Source organism: Laetiporus sulphureus, assembly GCF_001632365.1.
Source record: "Laetiporus sulphureus 93-53 unplaced genomic scaffold LAESUscaffold_4, whole genome shotgun sequence".
NCBI lineage: Eukaryota > Fungi > Basidiomycota > Agaricomycetes > Polyporales > Laetiporaceae > Laetiporus > Laetiporus sulphureus.
In genome coordinates, this window is record NW_024468513.1 from 547050 (window position 1) to 568872 (window position 21823).

The 21823-nt window shown below is 52.4% G+C and overlaps 7 protein-coding genes and 2 non-coding genes across 9 annotated transcripts; 5 read left to right on the forward strand and 4 right to left on the reverse strand.

Moving 5' to 3' along the window:
* Window positions 1–69: 69 nt before the first annotated feature.
* Window positions 70–2603, reverse strand: LAESUDRAFT_643906 (digestive organ expansion factor; the record flags this gene model as incomplete). Its single annotated transcript, XM_040903812.1, has 12 exons — window positions 70–286; window positions 342–440; window positions 492–625; window positions 681–752; window positions 817–967; window positions 1027–1112; window positions 1158–1242; window positions 1292–1729; window positions 1785–1920; window positions 1972–2026; window positions 2077–2270; window positions 2324–2603. 12 exons carry the CDS (start codon window positions 2601–2603, stop codon window positions 70–72), a joined length of 1947 nt encoding a protein of 648 aa, XP_040768524.1.
* A 174-nt stretch (window positions 2604–2777) lies between these two features.
* On the forward strand, window positions 2778–2851 carry LAESUDRAFT_t12. The gene has a single exon. It is a non-coding gene; the product is annotated as a tRNA-Val (tRNA).
* An 11-nt stretch (window positions 2852–2862) lies between these two features.
* Window positions 2863–6194, reverse strand: LAESUDRAFT_721160 (copper radical oxidase). Its single transcript, XM_040907965.1, has 14 exons — window positions 6166–6194; window positions 5642–6111; window positions 5493–5583; window positions 5375–5436; window positions 5184–5311; window positions 5112–5117; window positions 4973–5053; window positions 4877–4907; window positions 4457–4818; window positions 4218–4393; window positions 3973–4152; window positions 3638–3906; window positions 3465–3585; window positions 2863–3405 (listed from the first exon to the last, which is right to left on the reverse strand). The coding sequence occupies exons 2-14, from the start codon at window positions 5792–5794 to the stop codon at window positions 3131–3133; spliced, it is 1935 nt and encodes a 644-aa protein (XP_040768525.1). The 5' UTR covers window positions 5795–6111; window positions 6166–6194; the 3' UTR covers window positions 2863–3130.
* Window positions 6195–7647: 1453 nt separating this feature from the next.
* LAESUDRAFT_721162 (uncharacterized protein) lies at window positions 7648–8251 on the reverse strand. The gene has a single exon (XM_040907966.1). The coding sequence runs from the start codon at window positions 8179–8181 to the stop codon at window positions 7870–7872; it is 312 nt and encodes a 103-aa protein (XP_040768526.1). The 5' UTR covers window positions 8182–8251; the 3' UTR covers window positions 7648–7869.
* Window positions 8252–11544: 3293 nt separating this feature from the next.
* Window positions 11545–12647, forward strand: LAESUDRAFT_350122 (uncharacterized protein). Its single transcript, XM_040902121.1, has 2 exons — window positions 11545–12041; window positions 12266–12647. The coding sequence occupies exons 1-2, from the start codon at window positions 11687–11689 to the stop codon at window positions 12433–12435; spliced, it is 525 nt and encodes a 174-aa protein (XP_040768527.1). The 5' UTR covers window positions 11545–11686; the 3' UTR covers window positions 12436–12647.
* LAESUDRAFT_350027 (uncharacterized protein) lies at window positions 12523–14370 on the forward strand. The gene is made up of 3 exons (XM_040902120.1): window positions 12523–13910; window positions 13974–14038; window positions 14118–14370. Exons 1-3 carry the CDS (start codon window positions 12859–12861, stop codon window positions 14228–14230), a joined length of 1230 nt encoding a protein of 409 aa, XP_040768528.1. The 5' UTR covers window positions 12523–12858; the 3' UTR covers window positions 14231–14370.
* A 1495-nt stretch (window positions 14371–15865) lies between these two features.
* LAESUDRAFT_643661 (uncharacterized protein) lies at window positions 15866–18186 on the reverse strand (the record flags this gene model as incomplete). Its single annotated transcript, XM_040903799.1, has 6 exons — window positions 15866–16263; window positions 16319–16712; window positions 16763–16863; window positions 16922–17624; window positions 17662–17895; window positions 17956–18186. The coding sequence occupies 6 exons, from the start codon at window positions 18184–18186 to the stop codon at window positions 15866–15868; spliced, it is 2061 nt and encodes a 686-aa protein (XP_040768529.1).
* Window positions 18187–18269: 83 nt separating this feature from the next.
* On the forward strand, window positions 18270–18343 carry LAESUDRAFT_t13. Its single transcript has one exon. It is a non-coding gene; the product is annotated as a tRNA-Val (tRNA).
* A 2025-nt stretch (window positions 18344–20368) lies between these two features.
* Window positions 20369–20837, forward strand: LAESUDRAFT_721170 (uncharacterized protein; the record flags this gene model as incomplete). The annotated part of the gene is made up of 2 exons (XM_040907967.1): window positions 20369–20389; window positions 20438–20837. Exon 2 carries the CDS (start codon window positions 20452–20454, stop codon window positions 20833–20835), a length of 384 nt encoding a protein of 127 aa, XP_040768530.1. The 5' UTR covers window positions 20369–20389; window positions 20438–20451.
* Between the last annotated feature and the right edge of the window lie 986 nt (window positions 20838–21823).

Consider the following 21823-nt stretch of genomic DNA (forward strand, 5'->3'; position numbering starts at 1 on the left):
CGACCACCGATTCACATCATATTATAGAGTATCGACATATAATCGGAAAACAGACGGAGAGAAAAAATCTCAAAGTGCGTTTCGCCTGATTAGCTGGGTCGCGCCTTCCGTGCCTGCGATTCTCTCTAATCTCATCCAGTCATACCTCGAGTACAATACGCGGCAGGTCACATCCGAGACGTCTATTCCATCGTCGAGGAATGGGTATGAAAGGAACTCCGTGTAGAATTGCGGATGATCCGGGGGACCATAGAAAATGATATTTCTGATACCGCGGAGTTTATATCTAAAAGAATACTCATTTTGTAAGGATCCTCACGACCGCATGTTCGTAAACTCACCTTCGGAAAAAGTGAAATCGCTCACTGATGAGCAGGAAGGCTTTCTTGCCGGAAAAGAATGCCTCACGGGCGCGAGAGATATCCTGGTTAGACGAATATCTAGCATCAAATCAGGAGCTGTGATAAGATAGAGGCGTCGAAAACATTTACTCTGATAGAACAACGAATGTAACGCTGAGGTTCTTCCGAAAGTGATTCTGCACACGGATAAAGTCAAAGGACGAAGGGATGAATACCACAGTGTTGGAGCTCTGCACAGCGGACTTGAGCACCGTCGGTAGCAGCTATTTTTGTAAGTGAGCCTTAAAGAATATCAACAGTGCTTCACTGGTGACGCACGTGAGTAGTGAAATGTTGGAAGCGCTTGTCCACTTCATCCTTAGGACTGCTGCAATCGAAGTGAACAAAATTCTGGAAATGCATCCATGACTTGTCGGCCAATATATGGAAAAAAAGTGGCAAGCAATCAACCCACTTGGTCAATCCCTTCAGGCACCTCCACCGGCGGCCAACGTCTCTCCGTCCTGACTTTTCCGGCAACGTTCTTTAAAGATCCTGTGAAAAGTGCTCTTGTTTCTGGTGTCTCATAGGCTGTGAAGAGGATGGATTGGCGAAGATAGGCAGCACTTAAATTATCGAGTCTGCATGAGCACGTATATAACGGCTGCACGAGCGAAGCACTTACTGTCCATCGAGATACCATGGCTTGATGCGCGAGAAATCAACGTCGTGCGACTCTTTGGGAAGTTGATTCAAATGGGAGAAAATAAACTGACGAAGGTAAGCGGACCGTCTGGTGTGCGTGAATTATCATACCTGGACATGCTCCCAGTTTTGCATCGTCAAAGCATCCATCTGGTCCGCAATGAGAACCTCGACGGATGAAAGGAAATCAGCACTCCTGTGAATGTATGGTCAGTATTGGTCGATAGCTCATGTACTTTACCCACTTTTCCTTCTCTATTGACATCCTCAATCCGAGGGGACTAGCTATGATGAGATCACAACCATAGAAATCTGCGAACAACTTCACACTTTTCCTCGTCATCTTTATGCCGACCCGGAACGCATCGTCCACGTTCCCCTTGAACATCTCCACGTGGTCCCGAGGATATGTCCCGGGTTCGGAGCTTGCAAGCTTGTCCACTGCACCTGGAGGCAAACCGTACTCTGCGTTAAAGCGTGAACGGTTCTCTACTTGATACGAAGGCGATGGCGTATGCGTTGTCAGAGCCATGATCCACTTCATAGCGAAGGAACGGAATGGAAGAAGGATGAGCACGGACGGCCGTGTGAACCCTTGATCCTGAACATCCTCAGGTGAGGGTGCACCAGACTTTAAGGCATGGGTGAGACGCTCGTTGTTCTTGAGTACACGTCGTCGTTTTCTGGAGATAGTAAGATCATCAGGACAACAGCACCTTGAAGCAAAGCTAGTCATACTTGGTGATGTGATTGAGAGCATGCAAGGCTACAACTTCTCTCATGCTCTGATGAGTATCTAATGCAGCTCGTGTGATGTATAGGTCACGTTGGGATGAGAGCATCGCCAGTAAATCATCCTGAAGCTCGACAATATCTGACATTATATCAGCCAAGAGAGTTACAGTGCCGAACACTCTTCACCTACCGTGGGGTAGTTTAATCTGGCGGGCGGTAAATGGTTCTCTCAGTTTGTCCAGGACCTACGTAGAGTTAGATGCAATCAGCTTCGCAATTGAAGATGGCTTCGCACAGCGATTTTCTGGGTATCTCGACTTGCTGCGGACACATTGCATCCTTCCGGTATTGATACTATGACACTCTCCAAGCGGCCGTACTTCTCCCTTGCATTCATCCAAGCTCCGCGATCCGCTGCCTCTCGTGCAACGTTAGTCACTAGAGAGGACTTCGACCCAAAATGTTCCTCATACGGATCCTGCGAATTATCTACCACTTGATCATCCATATTATGGGTCGTGCATTTAGAAGGCTAGGCATACCTAGTGTGTCTTCTTCCTGTTTCTCCTTGTCCTCCAAACGCATCATCTCCTGTTCTCCGTTTCCGTTTGGGCCTTTGCTTGCCACGCTTTCTTCTGATCGACGCTTGTTTATCACGAAGTCATCATCATGGAATTGAACCATACGACGCTTGTTCAGTCTCTGAACAGGCCTGTTTTCCTCCTCTTCGAAAGTACGCTTTCGGCTGCCGGCCTTGGTGGCTGAGATGTTCAGCAAAGTTAACAGTCGAGTAGTCATCGCGTTCGTCTCCTCCACGGCCATGTCGAAGTCCCGCAAATGGATTGATCAATGTGCTTAGGTTTAAGTTGCCTATGAGCGACGCTGCTGGGATATGAGAAAGAAAAGACTCAGGCATTTATTGACTGCAAGCGGCGACCGGAGCCGGTGGGCACATCGATATCTTAGACAAATATTTTTATGCGAAACATTTTCGAAGGGTCGGTGGCGTAGTTGGTTATCGCATCTGTCTAACACACAGAAGGTCCTCAGTTCGATCCTGGGCCGACTCACTTTTAGTCATGTTTCATTGGTTTTCATTTTTCTCGAAGCTAATAGAAGGCAGCATCGTATAACTGTATATTGGGCTGTGCTCGACTCGCTTTCCAGGTAACAGAAAGGCTGATCAAGTCTATAGCGTAAATTGCCACGTATGATTCTTAGTCATAGGAACATATCCCCGTCAACCCAACAGTTAAGGAGTGCGCAAGTAACGAAAGTGGGTTAGTCAAGAATGTACTGTCAGAAGCGTCCAAAGGTATACGAGCGTAGTGGAAACCAGTAAGAATCATCTACAGAAGTAGTCTTTGTGCAATCGTAAAGAGCAGAAGCCAACCCATGAGCCCACGATGAGCGAACACAGAGGAGATCCCAGATGACGTCTGATCATGGCTACCTTGACCCGTTTGCACAGACCCGGGAGCTGTACTCGAAGTGGTGGTGTTCACCGCAACACTTGACGACGGCAAGTCGACCACCGCACTAATTGGTTGTGTCCCCAACTGGCCGGAACCAACCATGACTTGCACAGCGACTGAGGGCACTCCGTTGACAACCACAAACAGCACTTCGAGGAGGAAGGGGTTATAAAGCAGCGATAGGAGAAAAAAAGCAGCAAAGACATACATGCAGGCCCGGGAGCGAGAACAGCAGGGTTCGGTGGGAGCTGACTGACATGAAGCACCGCGGAGCCGTCTGCAGCAGTCGTGTAGGTAGAGTTTAGCTGTACGTATCTCTGACCCATGTTCTGGAGACAATGACTCAGACGATCGCATCAATCAGATGCTGCTCGGACCCACCATTGTATGCGTCGAGAACCCCGTCCTGATCACGATGACAGTTGTGTTCTTCACGTTCTGTACATTGCCGAAGAGGTCATCTGAAGTGAGCGAGACGTTGAAGTACGGCCCGCCGTATGACAGTGTTGTTGGGAGCCCTTGGGGCTCCGGTCTCCGCGTGTTGTAGTATGAAGGATAGAAGTACTCCACGCGGTACTCGGTAGGATACTTGACGTCTGCGCCGACGGTGTAGTCAGCGTTGGGATTTGAGCCTGAAACCATGACCGAGCCTAAGGGGGTTATTCACATCAATTTTCAATTAAGTTCGAATTAGACGTCAATTATGGCTCACGAACCATCTGGTAGCAGTGTAGCGCTGGAGTGATACATGCGGGGAACGGTACTGGCACTCAGCCCTTCCCGTGACCAGCGCTGCCCGGCAGGAGCCGCAGGATCGTAGATGACAGGCGTGAGCACAGGATTGTCTGCGAATGACTGACCAATCGCCCAGGACACGTTACCGTACCCGGCGGTACCTGACACGACATAGCGGATGTTCATTATTTGATTATCGATGACAATGATAGATTCTCAGACATACCAGTACCGGCGCCGTTCAGGCAGAGGATCTTGCCGTTGGGAAGAAGTATCAAATTTCCCATAGAGCGAACCTCTGGGAGAGGATCGTCTTCGATGTAGGTCGCTGAAATATCCGGAGTAACGGTGACGCATGAGTTCGATGCCGGGTATTCAGCAATATCCCATGTGGTCACCCATCTGTAAATTAGCATTCGGACGTGAGCGATTGTCCTCATTCCTATTGCGTGTAGAGCGACGTACTGAGAAGACGATATATTGGAGCCCCCACAGAATAGTATGGTCGCGGTCCAATTGTTCGCCGGAGTCAATGGAAGCATGGCGGTGCCTGCGCTCGCAGGATACGTCCTCACAGCATCGACCATACTTGGTAATTCCGTCTCTGTCCGTGCCTTGTAGTCAATGAGCGCAGTCCCCCAGTTGGCCTGCACGAACAAGAGACCAGAAGGAAGTAGCCATGTCAATGGATAGAGGTTCGCAGGTAACGTGTTCACTAGCAGTGGCGACGTTGTAAGGCCTACACCAGGAATAGGTGGGAAAAACTCATAGGTGGGGTTCGTCTGTGAAGCATCATTGACGTATCCTCCCCAGTCGCAGCCACCTATCTGCAAGAACGAAGATGAGTGTGAGGGGCGCTACTATTTGAAAGCTAATGGCGCATACAATTATTAAGGTTCCGTTCTCTAAGGTTTCGCTATACAGATCGGGAATAGCCTTGAGTGGCGTTGCGATACGATCGGATAATCTATTGAGACTCACACAGAGGGATACCATCTCCGAGTGGTCATTGGCGTGGTCAGGGTCCAGTCGCACTGCTCATTGTCACAAGGATTGAGTAAACTATAAACGCCGTCGGATCTTGCAAGGCACGAGTAATAGGAACGTATAAATAACGCACCGGATTCTGCGAACATGTCAAGGTGCGGATAGATGAGCGTTTCATCCAGTCATGATACAGAAGTAGACGCACGATTGACCACCATCCGGATCGTCGTAAGGAGGACCGCCCGTCTGGCTAGCCGCCGCTAACCCGCCGTAGGTAACAGCCTGATTGCCGCCAACATTCACCCAGGTCCCGTTCCCCAGAACGTTTCCTCCCTGAAACCTTGACAGTTCAGAAACAACTTTCTACGTCAATTTTCAATGGCAACCATCACGTACGGCGCAGAACGAATTCGTAATCACGTTCATCGGCCGTGCCTCATTCGTGCTCAACGTGTACTCTGTTTTGCACGACTTGAGCATTTCTAAAGCGATTGTCTTGAACACGAGACTGTACCAGCTCCCCAAGCGGGATGCCCATCAATCTGCGTTGGGTTCCGCTCTGTCTTGTCCACAATGTACACCTTATCGAGGGTCCCGACGAACATCTACAACAGGTCGGAGTTGGTTCGAATAATGCTCTCGAAGATACTGTGCAAGGCATACCTGCTGCGCGCTTGCAATACTGTTCCCGACGATGACAAATTGACCCAAAGGAGCATCTGTCGTGCTCGGCTGACCAGGAGTCGCAGCAGTTTGTCCGTACGCCCTGCAAGCATACAGAACAGCCGCGACCACCGCGGCCTTGTTGATGAACATCTTGAGGCCTAGTCGCGGAAGGAAAATGCCGGAGGTACAAGCCCAACCCCCCTAGAAGGCGCGACACAAGGAGGGAAGGCACACAAAGCAAGACCAGCGGATTTTCACCGCGTCCAATATATACCTCGAAAGGATCATTGTGGCGGAAACAGGTGGATCAAGTAGACATGCACACGGACGGCGGCACGGTGAAAGAAGCATGTCTGAAAACAAATTTGCGAGCGCGTTTTGGCCGATACAGCTAGGTCGGATGGAAAGCGCACACTGAGTGACTTGATCTCCGGTGCTCTTTTTCCGCTCAAATGCATCGTCGAAGTCTATATATAACCTAACTTGTCATAGGATGCAGCGAGGCAATGCGTCGTACCCACCGTATGGCCGCAGAACCCTAGTACCTCACCCGTCGTCCCAGTCGCCGACGCCATCAGCAAGCTGGCAGGCGAATAGACGCAAGGACCAGACGCTAAAGACTCTGTTCGGAATGCGTAGTCCGCATTCCAAGCAAGCACGTAGGCACGCCGGTGTATATTTTCCTTCAAAGAGACATGCGTTGCGGCACTTGCGTGTGGAGGATAGTTGAATGGGCCGCCAATCAGGACAGTACACGTAGAGAACGCGGCGTAAGTTCAGGCATTTGCATTATAGTCTCATGAAGATGTTACCAGTGCGTGGCAACCATTGCGTCCGGTCAAGCGAAGCGTCTGTCAAGTATCGGACGAAGTGGTAGCGCTTCCCATAGTACAGAAGAACAATCTACGCATAGCCAATTCAAATTCAAGGGCGGCAATCTTGACGTTGCACTCACAGGTGCGCGTCGAGGGCGATAGACAGCTTCGAGCTCGGTAGCAGACAAAAAAACTGAGTCCAAGTGTGTTCATCTATACGATACTTGCAATCATGGCCCAACGGCCGCGACCTGAGACCTGATTGTCGACAAGGCGAAGGCCCGACGTGCAGAACCTCCGTTCGCATGCCCCTAAAGGAGAGGCACGTAGACCTTAGGCATCAGTTAAACTGCATTAGTACATATAAATTTTTCTGTCGTCCTAACAATGGCTTGCCCAGAATGGTGATATACTTAGGCCCAATGCAGTGGAAGACAGGACACCTATGGAGGACGCCCTCGCGCGAATATCGGCACCGCTAGCGAGTCACTAGTAGATATTCTTCCAGAAGGCATCGTCGGGCATTTCGATATGCCGCGAGGCGCGACCATGTCTCAGGATGATCGCAAACATGAGCTTGAAGTTTAAACTTTGGCAACGGTTGAGTCGGGCATGAGCAACAATGATATTCAGAGGTTGAACGTTGGACATTGAGACCCGAAACTTCGCCGGCACGAGAGAGGTCGACATCGAGGGTCATGGAGGCAGGGACCAGACACGAGCGCCCACTGTCAGGAAAACTCAAATCCGCTTGCATAGGGCTTGTTGGGATCAAACAAGGAGATAAGTCCGAGAAAGTCTCAGGACCTCCTTGTTTTGGACTTTTCTCCGGCTTTACAGCTTCTTTTTGTTCACTTATTCGCTTGTACAAGGAAAAAGCACAGAAGGAGGTTCGTGGACCACAAGTCGATCTGATGCCCAGGCTAGTCTCCCGTGGGCAGACGAGACAATTCCTTCAAACCTCCGCGGGAACGCTCCGGATATCCTTGTCTGACGTCTGCTTTCTATTGGGGGGTCCTTGTCGGGAGGGCGGCAAAAATTGAAGTCCGACATCACGTGTGACTACAAACAAAGCACAACATCGTGTTGGACGCGTCGCAACGCGTCTGAGGCGCGCTCAGATGCGCTTTGCTTCTTCGCATTTGTGCCCGCTTACGTTGTCAATCCCTTAGCTGTACATTCTACTATGTCATCTAGCAAATCTCCAATAGACTCTGATAGTCTACAATATTATTGCATTTCCGAAGAAAGTTTACAAAAGTTGAAAAGTATCCTCTGAGCACATAGATTTCATGTGTGCAGTGTGAGCAAACAGCCAGCTACCAATAATCCTGTAGAACATTAATAAATGAAGATTGTGAGCACTCATCGAGAAAAGGCTCGCAACCATGACAATGTGAAGACGAAAACTTAGCATATCCTGGTAGATACCGACAGCGTGCGTATCACAAAGGGATTGCGACGATACTGCCCTGATCTGGATGGCAGTGGACGTGCGAAGTGGCGAAAGTATGCATGATGATGGGCCTTCATGCTCGTTTCTTCATGAAAAAATTTTGAGACCATCTGGATACGGAGCTGGGATACTGGCGCAATATCCCTGTCCTTTCGAGAGTGCGGGGGCAGAGTGAAGAGGTCAAACAGAAAGGAGCCGATTGTCCAACCGCATCTCTGGATCTCACCGAGTATGATATCCATGTGCGCAGCCCTAGTTGAATCCATGGGTTGTTGTAGAGGCTGAGTAGCTCCACCGCATAACAGACTAGCAGTGAGAACAGCGGCAGCAGCAGCAGACATGGCAGGAGAAGCAAGGGGGCTACACAATAAACGTAACTCTTGGAACGAACATTACACGCGATTACAAAGTCCGAGAAGCCTACTCCTAATAGATTTTCATCTCCGCTCGAAAAAACCGACCTCTCGACCCCCGCGTCAAAAAGCAGACTAGCCCAGGCCACTGCCATCCAAATGGCAGATCAACCACGGGCGGCTATTGCTCCTTCGTCGAAATCGTTTGAAACACTCTCTAGAGAATCGGTGTTCGCATTATAAAGAACAACGCGAGGTGCGCGGCCTGATCGTTTAATGAATCAAAAATACTGTAAATGATCTTCGAAGCAGCTGCAGATATTACACACCATTTCGCAACTCGACATCATCCAGCACACGAATCTTGGAAGGAAAGTGGCTCCTGGAGTCCTGCTGTATCTCCTCGAAACAGCAGCAAACGACTACGATGCACCCTGCAGGTGTACGTCGCCAACTGAGCGATTCCGGGAAATTAGAAACCCAGATCCGACAGGCCTCTCGGGAGCTGTATGCACAGCAACAGAATGGCTTTCGCTTTTCCATCCTCAGCTGCCTTGAACTCCGACCAGGTCTTCTCATCAATCGGGGTTTTATTATCTATGTTCATCTAAATACCGACAGCCAACCCGAGCTGCTGGAGCCCCTGGCGTGCCTGCGGCCGCTGTGTACGCTGTGGCTGTGTGGCGGATGGCGGAGACGAATCGAGATCTGATTCTGAGCTCGGTTGATGGCGGACGTTCCGCGATTCAAACGTAATTGCGGCGTCGAAGCAGGTGCAAGGTCTCTGCCGAATTATCCTCTGGGTGATCATCGTTTTCGCTCTCGAATACCTTGCGTTTGGAGAGAAAGAAACGGGCTCTGAAGCACAACGTCACTCCAGGTATGTATGAAAGGAATAACCGGAGGGTTGATATATATATTGAGAACTGTCAGTGGTCCAGGAAAGTCATCTCAGCCTGTGCATATTCCGACACGCACGACAGCTGTGTTGTGTAAGCTCGTCACTGTGATGTCTACGGGCACTTTACTTGGGTCTTCGAGGTTTGTGAATCATGTTCTTCGGGACTCCCTGACGTGTATAGGGCATGATTGTTGATTGTATGCGCGTTTACCAGGCATGCATGTGTTGCCTCATGCTATACGTTCCCAACCCCCCGACGGCTTGCAAGTTTTAAGAATCATTAGCACGGTCATTTCCCGACATCCTTTTAGCTCTGTCCCGACTAGCCTGCAACCGTGCGTCATCTATAATGCTCGGCAACTGGTGTATGAAGGCGACATGTGCTAGAGAAGGTCCTTTCAGGATTGGCGAAAGTGAAGACCCAAGGGCTCGCTGAACACATTATCCATGCGGCAAACACATGATCTACGATATCGGATCACACATAGCCAGTCGTCACGCACATCTTCTGTTTATACCCGGCAATTATTTGACCTAGCCAGTGCACGTCACTTCCGGATCGTCAACGTGTCATGCAGTGTGCAGACATGCATAATGGACGTGCCGTGTTGCCATGTGGTGTCGACGGAAACTCATAGAGGCGACCTCTATCACAGGCAGTGCGTGCCTGTTGGTTAATACTGCCTGTCGCTGCGGTATTTGTAGGTGCTCAACTTGCAGGCGCTTGCCAAGCGTGCAGATCGTGTGCTATGATGACTATATGCATGCCTCTACCGGCTTGCGGAGCTGCGTGTATGATTCATAGATCATTTTGTGCGGGATTCTTTGCGGGACGCAGCGTTTGTTTCGGGTTAGGAAAGGGTCCTGATACACGCGTTGCTCCGGGGCCCTTGCAACCCTTTTGACTGTCTCAACTATCGTCACAGGACTAATGGCACATCAAGGCTGCCATGCACCTTACAAGCATGTTTCACATGGCCGGGGATCAAGAGCTCGCTACATGCATCCTCCAGGCGATTTCGCGTCAGGAGAAGGCGTACTACCCCTAGTCGCCATGCAGACTCCCCGCATTCATCGATTGAACAGCTATCCAACTCAGCCAATGTGCGTCATCTCCAAGAGATTGGCGAACGATGAAGCAATGGAGATGTTCATGATCGACGTCCTGCGGAGCCCTGCTACGTCTCATCCATGTGGCGTGAAATGCAAGTCATATATGATCACGATCACAGACAACGTGAGCACGAGTTAATGCACGTTCATGCGTTGCGTGAGCCGTCCCGACAGGCTCGGTTGTTTTGACGAATTCTTCTAGCCACAACGCCATGGCTGTCCCTCGAGGAACAAGCCGGCCTCTCTGCCGTGTGTTGATACTTACGTTAAACCCTTCGCGTTTCGAGTTCTCTGAGCTCGCCGGCACCCTCCATGCTGTATCTCATGCTACTGTTGCGCTGGCTTGAACCAGCACACTGGGCGTAGTGGTGCGTCCGAAGCTGCATACTGAGTCCGGCGCGCACACGGGTTCTCTTGCATCTTAGCATGCTCCGTTCGCGGGCCGCTGTGCTTTTATCGTCTTCGTGTGCTGTGCTTTGTCCGGATCTTGATCAACCCACTGGAAGATAGCTTTTCTGTGGCTTACGAATACAGCGCGAGTATCGCCGACGCGTTCTTCCAAGGACCAGGATGAAATTCACGGCGAATAATGCTCCTGGGCGTAGGGCGTATTAGGCTGGTTTCACTGCTGCTGTGTCTGGATTTAGGACGAATGACATCATTACCACCCCTCCGATGTTCGTACTAATGGCTGCTGTACTCGGAACTATGGTGCTCCATCTATTCGCAGGCGGTGCTCATCTGCCGACATCCCCAAAGTCTTTTTAGGAGATGCTGTGACTTTGTTGGCTTGGACGCCATCAATAAGCTTCATCGGATGTTGCATTACGAAAACTACATTAGGTGCTCGAGTACACGCGTGGGAGCCGCTCAATCGCCCTGGAAACGTCAGCGTCAAGGTCTCTGATATGCTGCTCACAAACGCGTTTCAATAGGAACGATCACCAAGCGAGCGATCGCACCACTCCAGAGTGTTCTGCGGCAGGTAATCACTCCATGAGCGGGAGACGTGTCGTCACCATCGCGGATGCCTGGGTGTGGATCCAGAAGACGGCACAGGAGGTGGCTGGGTGCGAAGAATAACTGTTTTCGCACCGCTCTCACCATGTGCATCAACATTGGAATGATGGTGGTAACAAGCGCAGAAAGGACGCCAGCTTACAAGTTTGTGGCGGTCAGAGCCCGCCACTGGGACCGATTGGGAGGCGGCCGCTCGGTCGGCATCCCCCGCCTCCGATTGGCTGCCCCGAGCCGGGTACGTCATGGTGGCGCATGCTCCATCCCGATGCGGTGATTCTGGCCGGCGTCCCCGGCGTCGGCCGGGGCCTCGTCGCTGAATATTTCCACGGTCATCGAGTCTTCTTCTAGTTCCGCATTCCTCGCTCCTGGTATCCAAACGCCCGCATGCCCCTCAACTCCAAACTACCATCTGCTTCTGGCGACGACAGCCAGCCTGCTGCGATGTCTTCCTCGTCTGGCGCATCCCGCTCACCGCTGCGTACCCCGAGCACCAGTTCTGAACCTGGCCTGGCTATTCCGTTCGAGCAACTCTCCTTGCATGACGAGCAACATCTTATGAAGCACCATCGCATCGCTTACGACCATTCACACGCACCACACGACCCGTCCGTCGGCAATGAACACAATCAAAACAGACCGTACGTCGACGAGAGCATGATCCGCGGGATTGCGCAGAATGGGCAGGAGAAGGGGACGGGGAGAACTGCCGAGGATAACGTTGTTAACAGTCGGGCGAATGGTAAGTCATGGGTTTGGGCATCACGTCGTATGTTGTCGAAGGCCTCCACCCAGGCTTCGTGCTGCCTCCCGCTCCTGCTTGTTTTGGCTCTGGTCCCCGACGCATAATTGCGCGCGCCACGGTTGTGGCTAGCATGATCGTATAGCAGTCTGTCGACGATCGCTGAATGAGGCATGCTGCGGCCGTCGATGCCGGCTGATTATTACTGCATCCGCGCCTAGTAGTCGCCCGTGTCGCAAAGACGACGCCGTCAGATTTGTGTTACCAGCCTGTCATGCGCGCGTGCAACCGGTGCTCCCGGTTGCCGGCAGGTCGCTTTGAGGGCTCTACTGGTTGTCTGTCACAGTGGAGAGAACGGAGGGAGGAGGCAGAGCAGCGTGGGAGGGAAGACTGACGGCAACTCATATGGAATTGGCTTTTGGCTCTGCGTGTTCTTATCAGACTCGCGGAGTACGCGAGCGGAGTGTTCTTCACCTTGGCATGTACCTTGCCGTTGCCGTCATCACCGGCACATCCCCCGACACCACGAGGCCAATCGCTTTTTCGACAGCAGTTTTGTTTTTGCATTTGTTTGTCGCACACATGCCCCCACGGCCGCGCAACGGCTCGCGGCTCGGACGGCTCTCGCTTCCCCTTCTCCTTCCCGTCTCTCCCCTTCCCTCTATCTTCCCGAGGATGACTTACTGATGCCTTGCTCTTCCTTTCCTCTCTCCCACCAGCTGCGACTCCCCCTCGTCCCGACCTCCCCCATCGTACCTCGTCTTTCACCAAGCGGCACGCTTCCTTCGACAGCCCTAGAGAGGTGCCCTTGCCATACATGCCGCACTCCCACCATCTGTCTTACTCAAGCACGAACGCCGCTACGCACACGCGGACGCACGGCGCAGTGATAGGCGACGCTGTTGGCGGAGCTGCGCACAACGTCTACACGACATACGACTTCGAGCGCCCAGGCGGCGCAGGGTCAGGTGTCATTACTGATCACGCGGGATCAGCGTCGTCGTCATCGAACGATAGCCTCCCGAGCGCATCATTATCAGCCATGTCCGCGCCGACGTCGTCCCGCGTCGACACCCCCATGGACACTAGCGGAAGTTCCGGCGCTAGCTCTTACTTCGCAGACATGTCTGCTGTTGGGTCCACTTCCGCGAGCCCTCCCGTCTCGTTCTCGCAGGTCTTGCAGCGCCGAGGACAGGCGAGCCCTGTACACCCATTCGCGCGGCCATATTCGACACCGGATGCGAGCGGCATTTGTCAAGCACCGCCCCGCATACACTCACCCAGGCCGGTGAGGCCCACTGCCGGGTCAGACAGGTGCTCTACTGTGAGCCTGCCGCTGCCATCGCATACGCCTTATCACACGCTCCCAGAGCTGTCTGGAAGTATGACTCAGGAAAGCATAAACATGGGTGAAGGTCTTAATTTGCCATATTTTCTGTCGTCATCTTCCTCTTCTAGCGCTGTTTCGGTGCCTACGCAATCTTCATCTGCGTCCATGGATCCCACGACTGGTCCATCACATTCGGCGGTCCGGTCTCCATCGCAGTCGTCATACTCGGATTGGGCATATGAGCGCTCAATATCTCCGCCCTTCTCGCGCTTGCTGGAACGAGCATATTCTCACTCTTGTTGGGGCTCTCTATCCCCTCTGACGCCATCTCCGGATCCATCAACGCTCCCGCCACCCGCTCCTCCCGTCGTATTAACACCGCCTCCACCACCTTTGAGCGAAGGTACATCTGAAAGGGCGCCGCACGAACCATTTTTAGCACATGAGCCAGCACCAAATGATAGCTATATCGCGGTTGAGACGAATCCGAGGGAGTATCGACTGCTGGTGAAGTTACCGGGATTTAGGCGGGATGCAATGTGAGTCATCGCACGAGATCCATGTGTCAGCTATCGTCACTCATATAAATTGTGTTCGTGCAGCACGCTGTCGACGCGTAAAGGGCGGATTTTGCATGTGGTCGCTGACTCTTGGGAGCCGAACGGGGGTGCGTCATTTTCAGCTCCGACCGGTGGGCGCAGATACTGATTGCGGATTGTTCTTCTCTTCCCCTTGTTGTTTGACAGGTCATTTCGAGCGGCGGATATCATTCGGATATGATGCCGACCTTGGCCAAGTGCGCGCTGAGTTCGACGGCGAGTTCCTGAGGGTCATCGTGCCACGGCGCATGCATCTGTGACCTCGTGGAGCCTGCGCAAGTGATTCGATGCACCTGCGTTATATGTACGGTTGTCACCCCCATCTCCATCTGTTCTCATGTCCGCTCCCACCCCTGCATCTTCTCGCGTTTGCTTCACTCCGTCAACGATAGCAACAGCCAGTGATGTCCTCCGCGGTTTCAGGATTGCATAATGGAGCTCGCGCAAATTGACAAAAATATTCACAGTATGCGGCAGGATAAAGGCCGGTACCGAGCAGCAGAGCGCGTAATCGTCACGTCACGACATCCTCATCCATCATGATCAATACACCGGCATTGGCCTTAATGTTTCGTGCATTATTTCCTATTTCCTCATCGTTCCACTCCTCCATCGTAACACGCTGTCCACCCATTTCACGTTGTCGAGATCCATCATCCTTCGCGCTTCTATGCCTCATTGGCTGGCGTGGACATGCTGAGCCTTTTGCAGTCGGTATTCCCGTTGACATCGATCGGTTTTCTCCGCCGTTCCCCTGGCGCGAACGGAGATATCGCGGACGGCTGCAACGATAAGGGGTCCCTCTCATTCTTCCGTCTCCTTTCTTGCCTATCCTGACGTTACGTGAAGGCCACGCGCAATCGAGCTCGCTGCCCCGGTACAATAATCAAGCATTGTAACAACAATCGCAACTTCTCTGCCATTCTCTACCGTCTTGTCACGGCCCGCTCACGAGTACGGCCTTCATCGGCCCCTGGCCTTACCCAACCAGCATACCACTGTCAATTCACTTGACTAAATGCTCCTATCGCCTAGCTTTCATCATCTGGCTTCCCAAAGACGCAGTGTCACGTATCTGTCGATAACTTACATATCCATGCTGCGCTCTCACCACGAACGTCCTGTTCGTCGCTCTGTATCTTTTGTGCTCGTATCCACGTCGCCGGCTGTTATGTATACCTCGGAAACGGACACTGGTACCGCCACTTCTTTCCGTTCGACTGCTCCTGCCCTGCCTGCTATCCCGTACTGCACTGCCCATAATATCATTTGTATATCCTCACATCCTCTAGTTGATTCCATGCCCTGTTGAATTGCCTTTGCTGTTCCTGAAGACTATCGCTGATCTCGATGGCGTCGCGCGTATCGATTGCTCTCGTTAACGCCATGTATTTATGATATTCTTCACTGCGCTCGATTTTCACACATTCTTATTCATTATACAGTCTTGACAGCGGGCGACGCCGCTATTTAGATTGCCCTTTAGTCTGCATAGTACCCACGTCCCAATACAATTGCGTCGGAAATGAGCCAGCTTCGAAACGTCGTGGACAGATCTCTAGTGACGTTGCAAGTCTGCTGACACAAAAGTCCTCCCGCCTCGGGGTGGACACGCTGCATGAGCTCGCATTGGCAAGGCATTACGCATGCGGAGTGGAGTAACGTACACGTCTCAAGGTCACATTCACCCATATCATGCCTGATCCTGATACACCTCTCGCCGATGACCGTCGGACCATGCGGGAAGCGAACCACAATCTCGATGATGTTATCCTGATCTCTCTGCGGACATGTACCACAAGGGCAGGCGTATCCCATGATCAGCCTCGGCCGCATAACATTATCCACACCGGAGCCCGGGCATCAACAATAAAGTTCGGAGGATGCTGTGGCTCTCATCCACGTCCTCGGTCATCCTTGGAATCCGGGTGCGAACGTTCGTACGCCCTTGCCCCACGACCCCATGCCTTGGCTCGCTCGCCCCAATCCTCTCTCACACCCCACACATGAACCTCACTCAGGCGTGGAGCTTCAGGGCGTCCCACGGGCTGCGACAGCGCTTCGTTCGCCGCCTCACTAGCAAAATCAGCGCCCGCGCTGTCTGTCGAGACGCATACGGGCACCCGCATGGCGCGATCCCGAGAGCCGGCAGTGCCCGATGGACTGGAAGAGCTTTCCCACTTGCGCAAGGAAAGGGGAAGAGGGATCCAGCGCTCTTCATCCGCATAGCTTTCGCTTGTCATCTCCAGCAGGCGGGACAAGGCACGCTTGAATGCAAATTCTTCGTCTTTACCTGGACAATGTCAGATCAGCGGCGCCCAGATGAGATAGGTCAGTATTTGACATACCCGAGAAGATCGACAAGGTGTCAAGGGCTAGCGGCGCAGCAGGCGCCTCCGGGGCTTCCGCCATGTTTGGAGCATCGTAGGAAGATACGTTCGGACGGTAGACATCTTGTGTCTCTGCCACCGCTTCCGCCATCATAACATCCACATCGGACGATTGCGCGCCGCTGTCTGCATCATCGTTGGAGGTATCTGGAGGTGTATCAGGAAAGAACAGGCGCTCCGGCTGGGTCTCCGCGAGGCAAATGATCCGGCAACGAGCTTCATAGAGCGCGTCGACCAATGAGATGAAGCGTCGTGCCTGGTTCTTGGCCGACAACTTGAGTATCGGGATATCCGTGATTGCGACTGTTCGGTATGTAGATGCTAATGTCATGTAGTCTGCCGGTCCGAGTGACTGCCTGAAATCAGTCCTTCACCGCGGTGTCGTGCGTGCAAAGGTCTTACCTCGTCACACAACTCTGAGAATGTATATTTGCATACGTCACCAGAAGACCATGGCACGCCGAGAGTTCGACCGAAGACAGTGAGATTGGTCAACCGAGGTCCTGGCATCCCAATACAAGTATTCAATCAGATGCGGATCTCAACGGTCACAAAACTCACCGGACCCATCATCAGAATACGCCCTCAATTTCTGGTAGAATTTATTCTCTTGACCGTATACGTACCAACTCTTCTCCGAGGTGCGCTCAGTTCGCGCCACTCTCCAGTCATGATCACTGCGCAAGATGAGCACCGGACATCTCGCCTTCAGTGCTTCCACGAAAGGCTCCAACCTATCCCTCTGAACACCGTTCTTGTACAGATCGTCCGGTACCTTGTTAGAGCTGCCCACGATCACACCACCCATACGCCAGAACCAGGATAGCACGTCCGCGAGTAATGTCGCGCTAGAGACGTCAAGGAGCTGGATCTCGTCGAAAACCAGTAGCCAATGTCGCAAAATCAGCCTTTGAGCGACCATAAATGCGATCGACGGTTTGACCGATTCGAGGCTAGATACCCAGCCGCTCATTGGTGTGCGTGTCCATCGGATGGGCAACTGTCCAGAGCCAAGTAGCTCTCGCCATCGTTCGCGGATAGCTTTGTTCCATGACGGAGAAACCGGTTCGGACTGTTCGAGAGATGTGTCTCTTTGGTGGACACTCGCCATGCGACGTTGAGTCTCTTCCCACACACCACGATAGGTCTCTAGCACCAGTTCGCTGTAGTGTTTGCGCGCCTTGTACGGGGTAGGCGTCATAGAGAACCACATATCTATTAGGAAGCTCTTGCCACATCCTGGTGGTCCGATAAGAAGAAGGCCCTGAAGCTACGTTAAAAGTCGTATCATGAGCATATACCGATCTTGCCTTAGGAGTCGTGAGAGCCTCAATCTCTTCCGCATGCGTTCTAATGCGCATCAAAGCCAGCTTGTCTGGGTTGGCGTCTTCAGAAGAATCCTCGGAAGGCGCCCACCACGGAGACGAATCAAGCGATTCGGTAGAACTCCCAGGCGTCAGAGGCTTTGTGTTGAGGTAACGCGCAGAGAGAGCAGGAGGAGCGTAACCGTCTAACTCCTTCTGTAATCTCCTAAGCTTGAAGTATTATTGCACATCTGATAAGCGGCGTACTCAGCTCAAGGATCAGATGCACACCTGCATAATAACCCTGACCTGTTCCTCATCGTATGTGATCTTGCCGAGAGTGGCTAGGCCTCGGTAGTGCTGTAACAGGTCCGTATGCTGCGGTAATCCCGTTATGTTCCCTTCATGAGGAACAGGGACGCTGTGGGAGGATCGTGTTGCATTCGCATAGCATTTGGATCCCAGCCGATGACATGTAGCCTGGGCCACGAAAAGTGACCTGAAAGTATTGGGGAGAATCATTTAGAGCATCGGGCCACTGCTCTGGACGATTAACTCGAAATAAAGGTCTTTAAGTAATTTCACTGCCACCCTCATAAGATATTGGGTCGGTGGCGTAGTTGGTTATCGCATCTGTCTAACACACAGAAGGTCCTCAGTTCGATCCTGGGCCGACTCAAGTTTTTGCATTCTCTTTCTGCCCACTTTGTTTGCTGCTGCAGTCATGAAGTAAAGGCCAGTAGTTTGATCGGATCAGTTTCTCAATACATCTATGCAGAGGTCGCCCGAGAGCCGATCGATACGTTCTTGCATCGCATATATTGCAGAGGATTCAAATAGTAAGGCGGCTGCGGCCCGTCATGGCCACCCATGGCCACCCATGGCAACCCGGGAGACAGTTGAGTGTGCATGTCCGCATATGGTACGCAGAGGCCCAAGGAGATCTTATAAGCGGGTTGTGGGCATCCATCGTCCTTCCTTCCAACCATCATCACACTTGCCTTGCCACATCGCCACAGTTGCCACAATCATGCTCCCATTTCACGTACTCATCTCCACCCTCGCCTCCATTTACCTCTTGCTCGTTGCGACTCCCCGTCCAGTTGGAAGACTCTTGCTCCCCGTAGTCTTCCAGCTGGCCGGCGACGTGGACTTCGGAGACCCGTCTTCGCTATCAGGGTATGCCATCACTTGCCGATGTTGTGTGCTCGCCTGTCGTTAACGCATTAGCTAGCCAACTGCTCGACGGTTCCCCCCTCGAAGACGCGGTCTTATCGCATGTCGCTTTGGCCGCTGCGGAGCGCGTCTTCGTTGGGCCGTTATACTGCACAGATCTTACCATCAGGATGTCAAGCGATCTGGTCACCATGGTCCAAACTGACCAGCTTGGGCCCAAGCGACTACGTCGTCTCCTTGCAAGGTCTTTATCTTCCGTACTCCGTGCTGTCTTCAATGCTTCGGCAGTTCGGCCCAATATCCCTGCGATCTCTATTCTCCGGGAACCGCTGCCTGCGGGCGTGGTCCTGGCGTACATCATAGCGACCTTCATTTTAATGTGTCTCGGCTGGTTATCCTGTTCTGGTCTTCTGTGGCTGTTTGCGCATTGGCAAGGCATCAAGAGCCTTCAGAGTCGTATAATCAGGCCTACTGCCGTAGATGCCAATCGTGACTTTGAAGCTAAGGTGAGCTACACCTGGCCTGGCCCAAGGACACGTCGATGACCAGGTTGCATGATCACGTCAACAGTTATCGGACAGCCCCAAGAAACTTGTGGACAGGCCCGCCAGCCCGCTCGTCGACATCTGCACACTTGATGACACCAACTCCCTGCCTGTCAATGGAGATTCTGCTGGCACTTTGACCGTCGATCCTGAAGTGAAATATGACCGCGAAAATGCGTTGACCATCAACACGAACGATAATGCAGAGCCTGAGGATGCCGCTGTCTCTTCTGGAGGATCCCATTCCGATATTGCACAAATTGTTCCATCGACCGTCAGAATCCTGCCGGCACCTCCACTTGAGCTCGACCAAAAGGATGATCATGCACTGTGTTCAGATGTCGCCAATAGCGTCGAGAAATCGGTGGCAGGGTCACACCTTGAAGTCCAACCGGCCATATTCCCCATCGCTAGCACCGTCCTCTCCGGGCCGATGCTGTCCCCGTCAGGGTGCTTATACGTCGAGACCAGTGCTTTAAGCACTGACAACGTGTATGAGCGGGCTGACGTCGAGCTATCGCCGCATGACACACTTGAAGAAACAACGTTGGGCATCAATTCCGATAAGTTCGATCTGAAGGACAGTCCACGCGAGTTCGGATGTCAAGAGGCCCAGATTGACGTTTTTACTGTCGACATTGAGGATGCCGAGCTTGTCGATGATCTGGAGACTCCTCGTGTACTCCTTCCTGCTATCGACCTTCTTCGTTCTGAGTCCCACTTCGAGAACTTGTGGACAATTGACGGATCGACGGCCTCTCCGGTCGTTGTCCTCACGCAAGAAGACACTGCGCATAATGTCGGTACTTCCGGATTATCTTGCAGGTATAACTCGGCAGCGTCTCCGTATGTCTCATTTGATGTCGGCGACGCCGGCCTCGAGATCACCACTGCGGAGCCCATAGACGAGCCATTGGTACTTCCGTTTTGTGCAGCTGCGACTGACGGTTTCCATTGTATAACGATAACGACGAGATTGCCATCAAAGAAGGAGTCGCCTCCGCCTGTCGTCGTTGGACTCGGACCCATTCACGAAGGCGACAACTACTTACCAGCTTCGCACATAATGGAAGGCCTCGTCACGCATACCGTCATGTCGTTCCATGAAGAAGAGGATCATCCAGATGTTTCAATTATCAATTTCGCTCTCCCTCGGGCTGAAAGGTCACGATCAGACACGGATCGCACTGTTTCGGATGTGCCATTCGACTGCCTGTCTGATTCCGCTGCCATTTGGAACCTCGCCGCACAGACAAAGCTGCCGCTACCGTGCTGCATCCGAGGCCTTCCTGATGTACGGTTGCCAAAGCCCCAGAGGACCGTTGAATGCCCCGCCAACTTTGGACGCCTTGAACCCAACCTGGAGGAGCTTGGCCATTTCTTCAATCGTCATTCTCGCTCGATCAGTGTGTTTGATGTGAGTTTGTTCCTTCAAGTGTCTTGCATGTAGTACTAAGTTTGTGGTTAGCCGAGGGCGTTCGAGAAAGGGCCCATGCTGAACAAGTTGGAGCTGGCATACACAGGTTACAGAGTCCGGTTTTTGGAAGGCGTGAATTGTCTCCGTGCACAGAGAGAGCGACAGAAACAAGACGCTGCGTCCATGCGAGCTGCTTTATTTGATAATGTGCGGAATGTTTTGGCTTTGCCGACGCGAAATATGATGACGTCCGAGGATATGGTGCCGGTATGTACCAGGCTCTTCACATCTGTTACTGTCGCTGACATGGATCGATCAGGACACCATGCCTGGACACACTCCCAAGCCCCGATCGAAGCTCACCTCCGCCGCAATCTCCGTCGTCCAGGGGCATATAGGTGCTGCCTCTGCCGCGACACGCCTGTGAATGGTCGTCGGTATGTCGTTGCGCCCATATTCACTACGTACTCCAGAGCTCAGCCGTTGAAGATGACAAGGGAAGGGCACGTTCCTGCGGAGAAAACGGTTAAAGGGTAATTTGTCTACACCAGTCCTATGCACGACACCCAGGATGAGCAACCGTGTGGTTGTGGCACCGGTATGCTCCCATTTCCCTTTTTCTGTGCTTTGCTGAACAGCACCGGCATGCGAAGGTTGGCGCTCTCGCACAATGCTCACTCCATGAGACGCATCACGCCGATACCTTAGGTTAGGCAACGCAAGCGAGAGAACGACGTACGATGATCATTATCCAGAGGACAAATAGTGTTAGAGTGCGAAGTCACAGTACTGGTATGCCCTTGACGCATCTGTGGCTTATTGCGACGCTGACATTGCTATCCGGCTGAAGGATGCTGTACTCGCAGCGCTTCTCTGGACAGCTCTTCACAGAATTCCGTACGTGGTGACTGTCAGATCGAGGAAGAATGACGAACGGATGCAAGCCCACAGTGCTGGTGAGTCTCAGTTGCTCTGGGTATTGCTCGCGGTTAAGAGCAGTTCTGTCCGAGAAGGTGCTGTG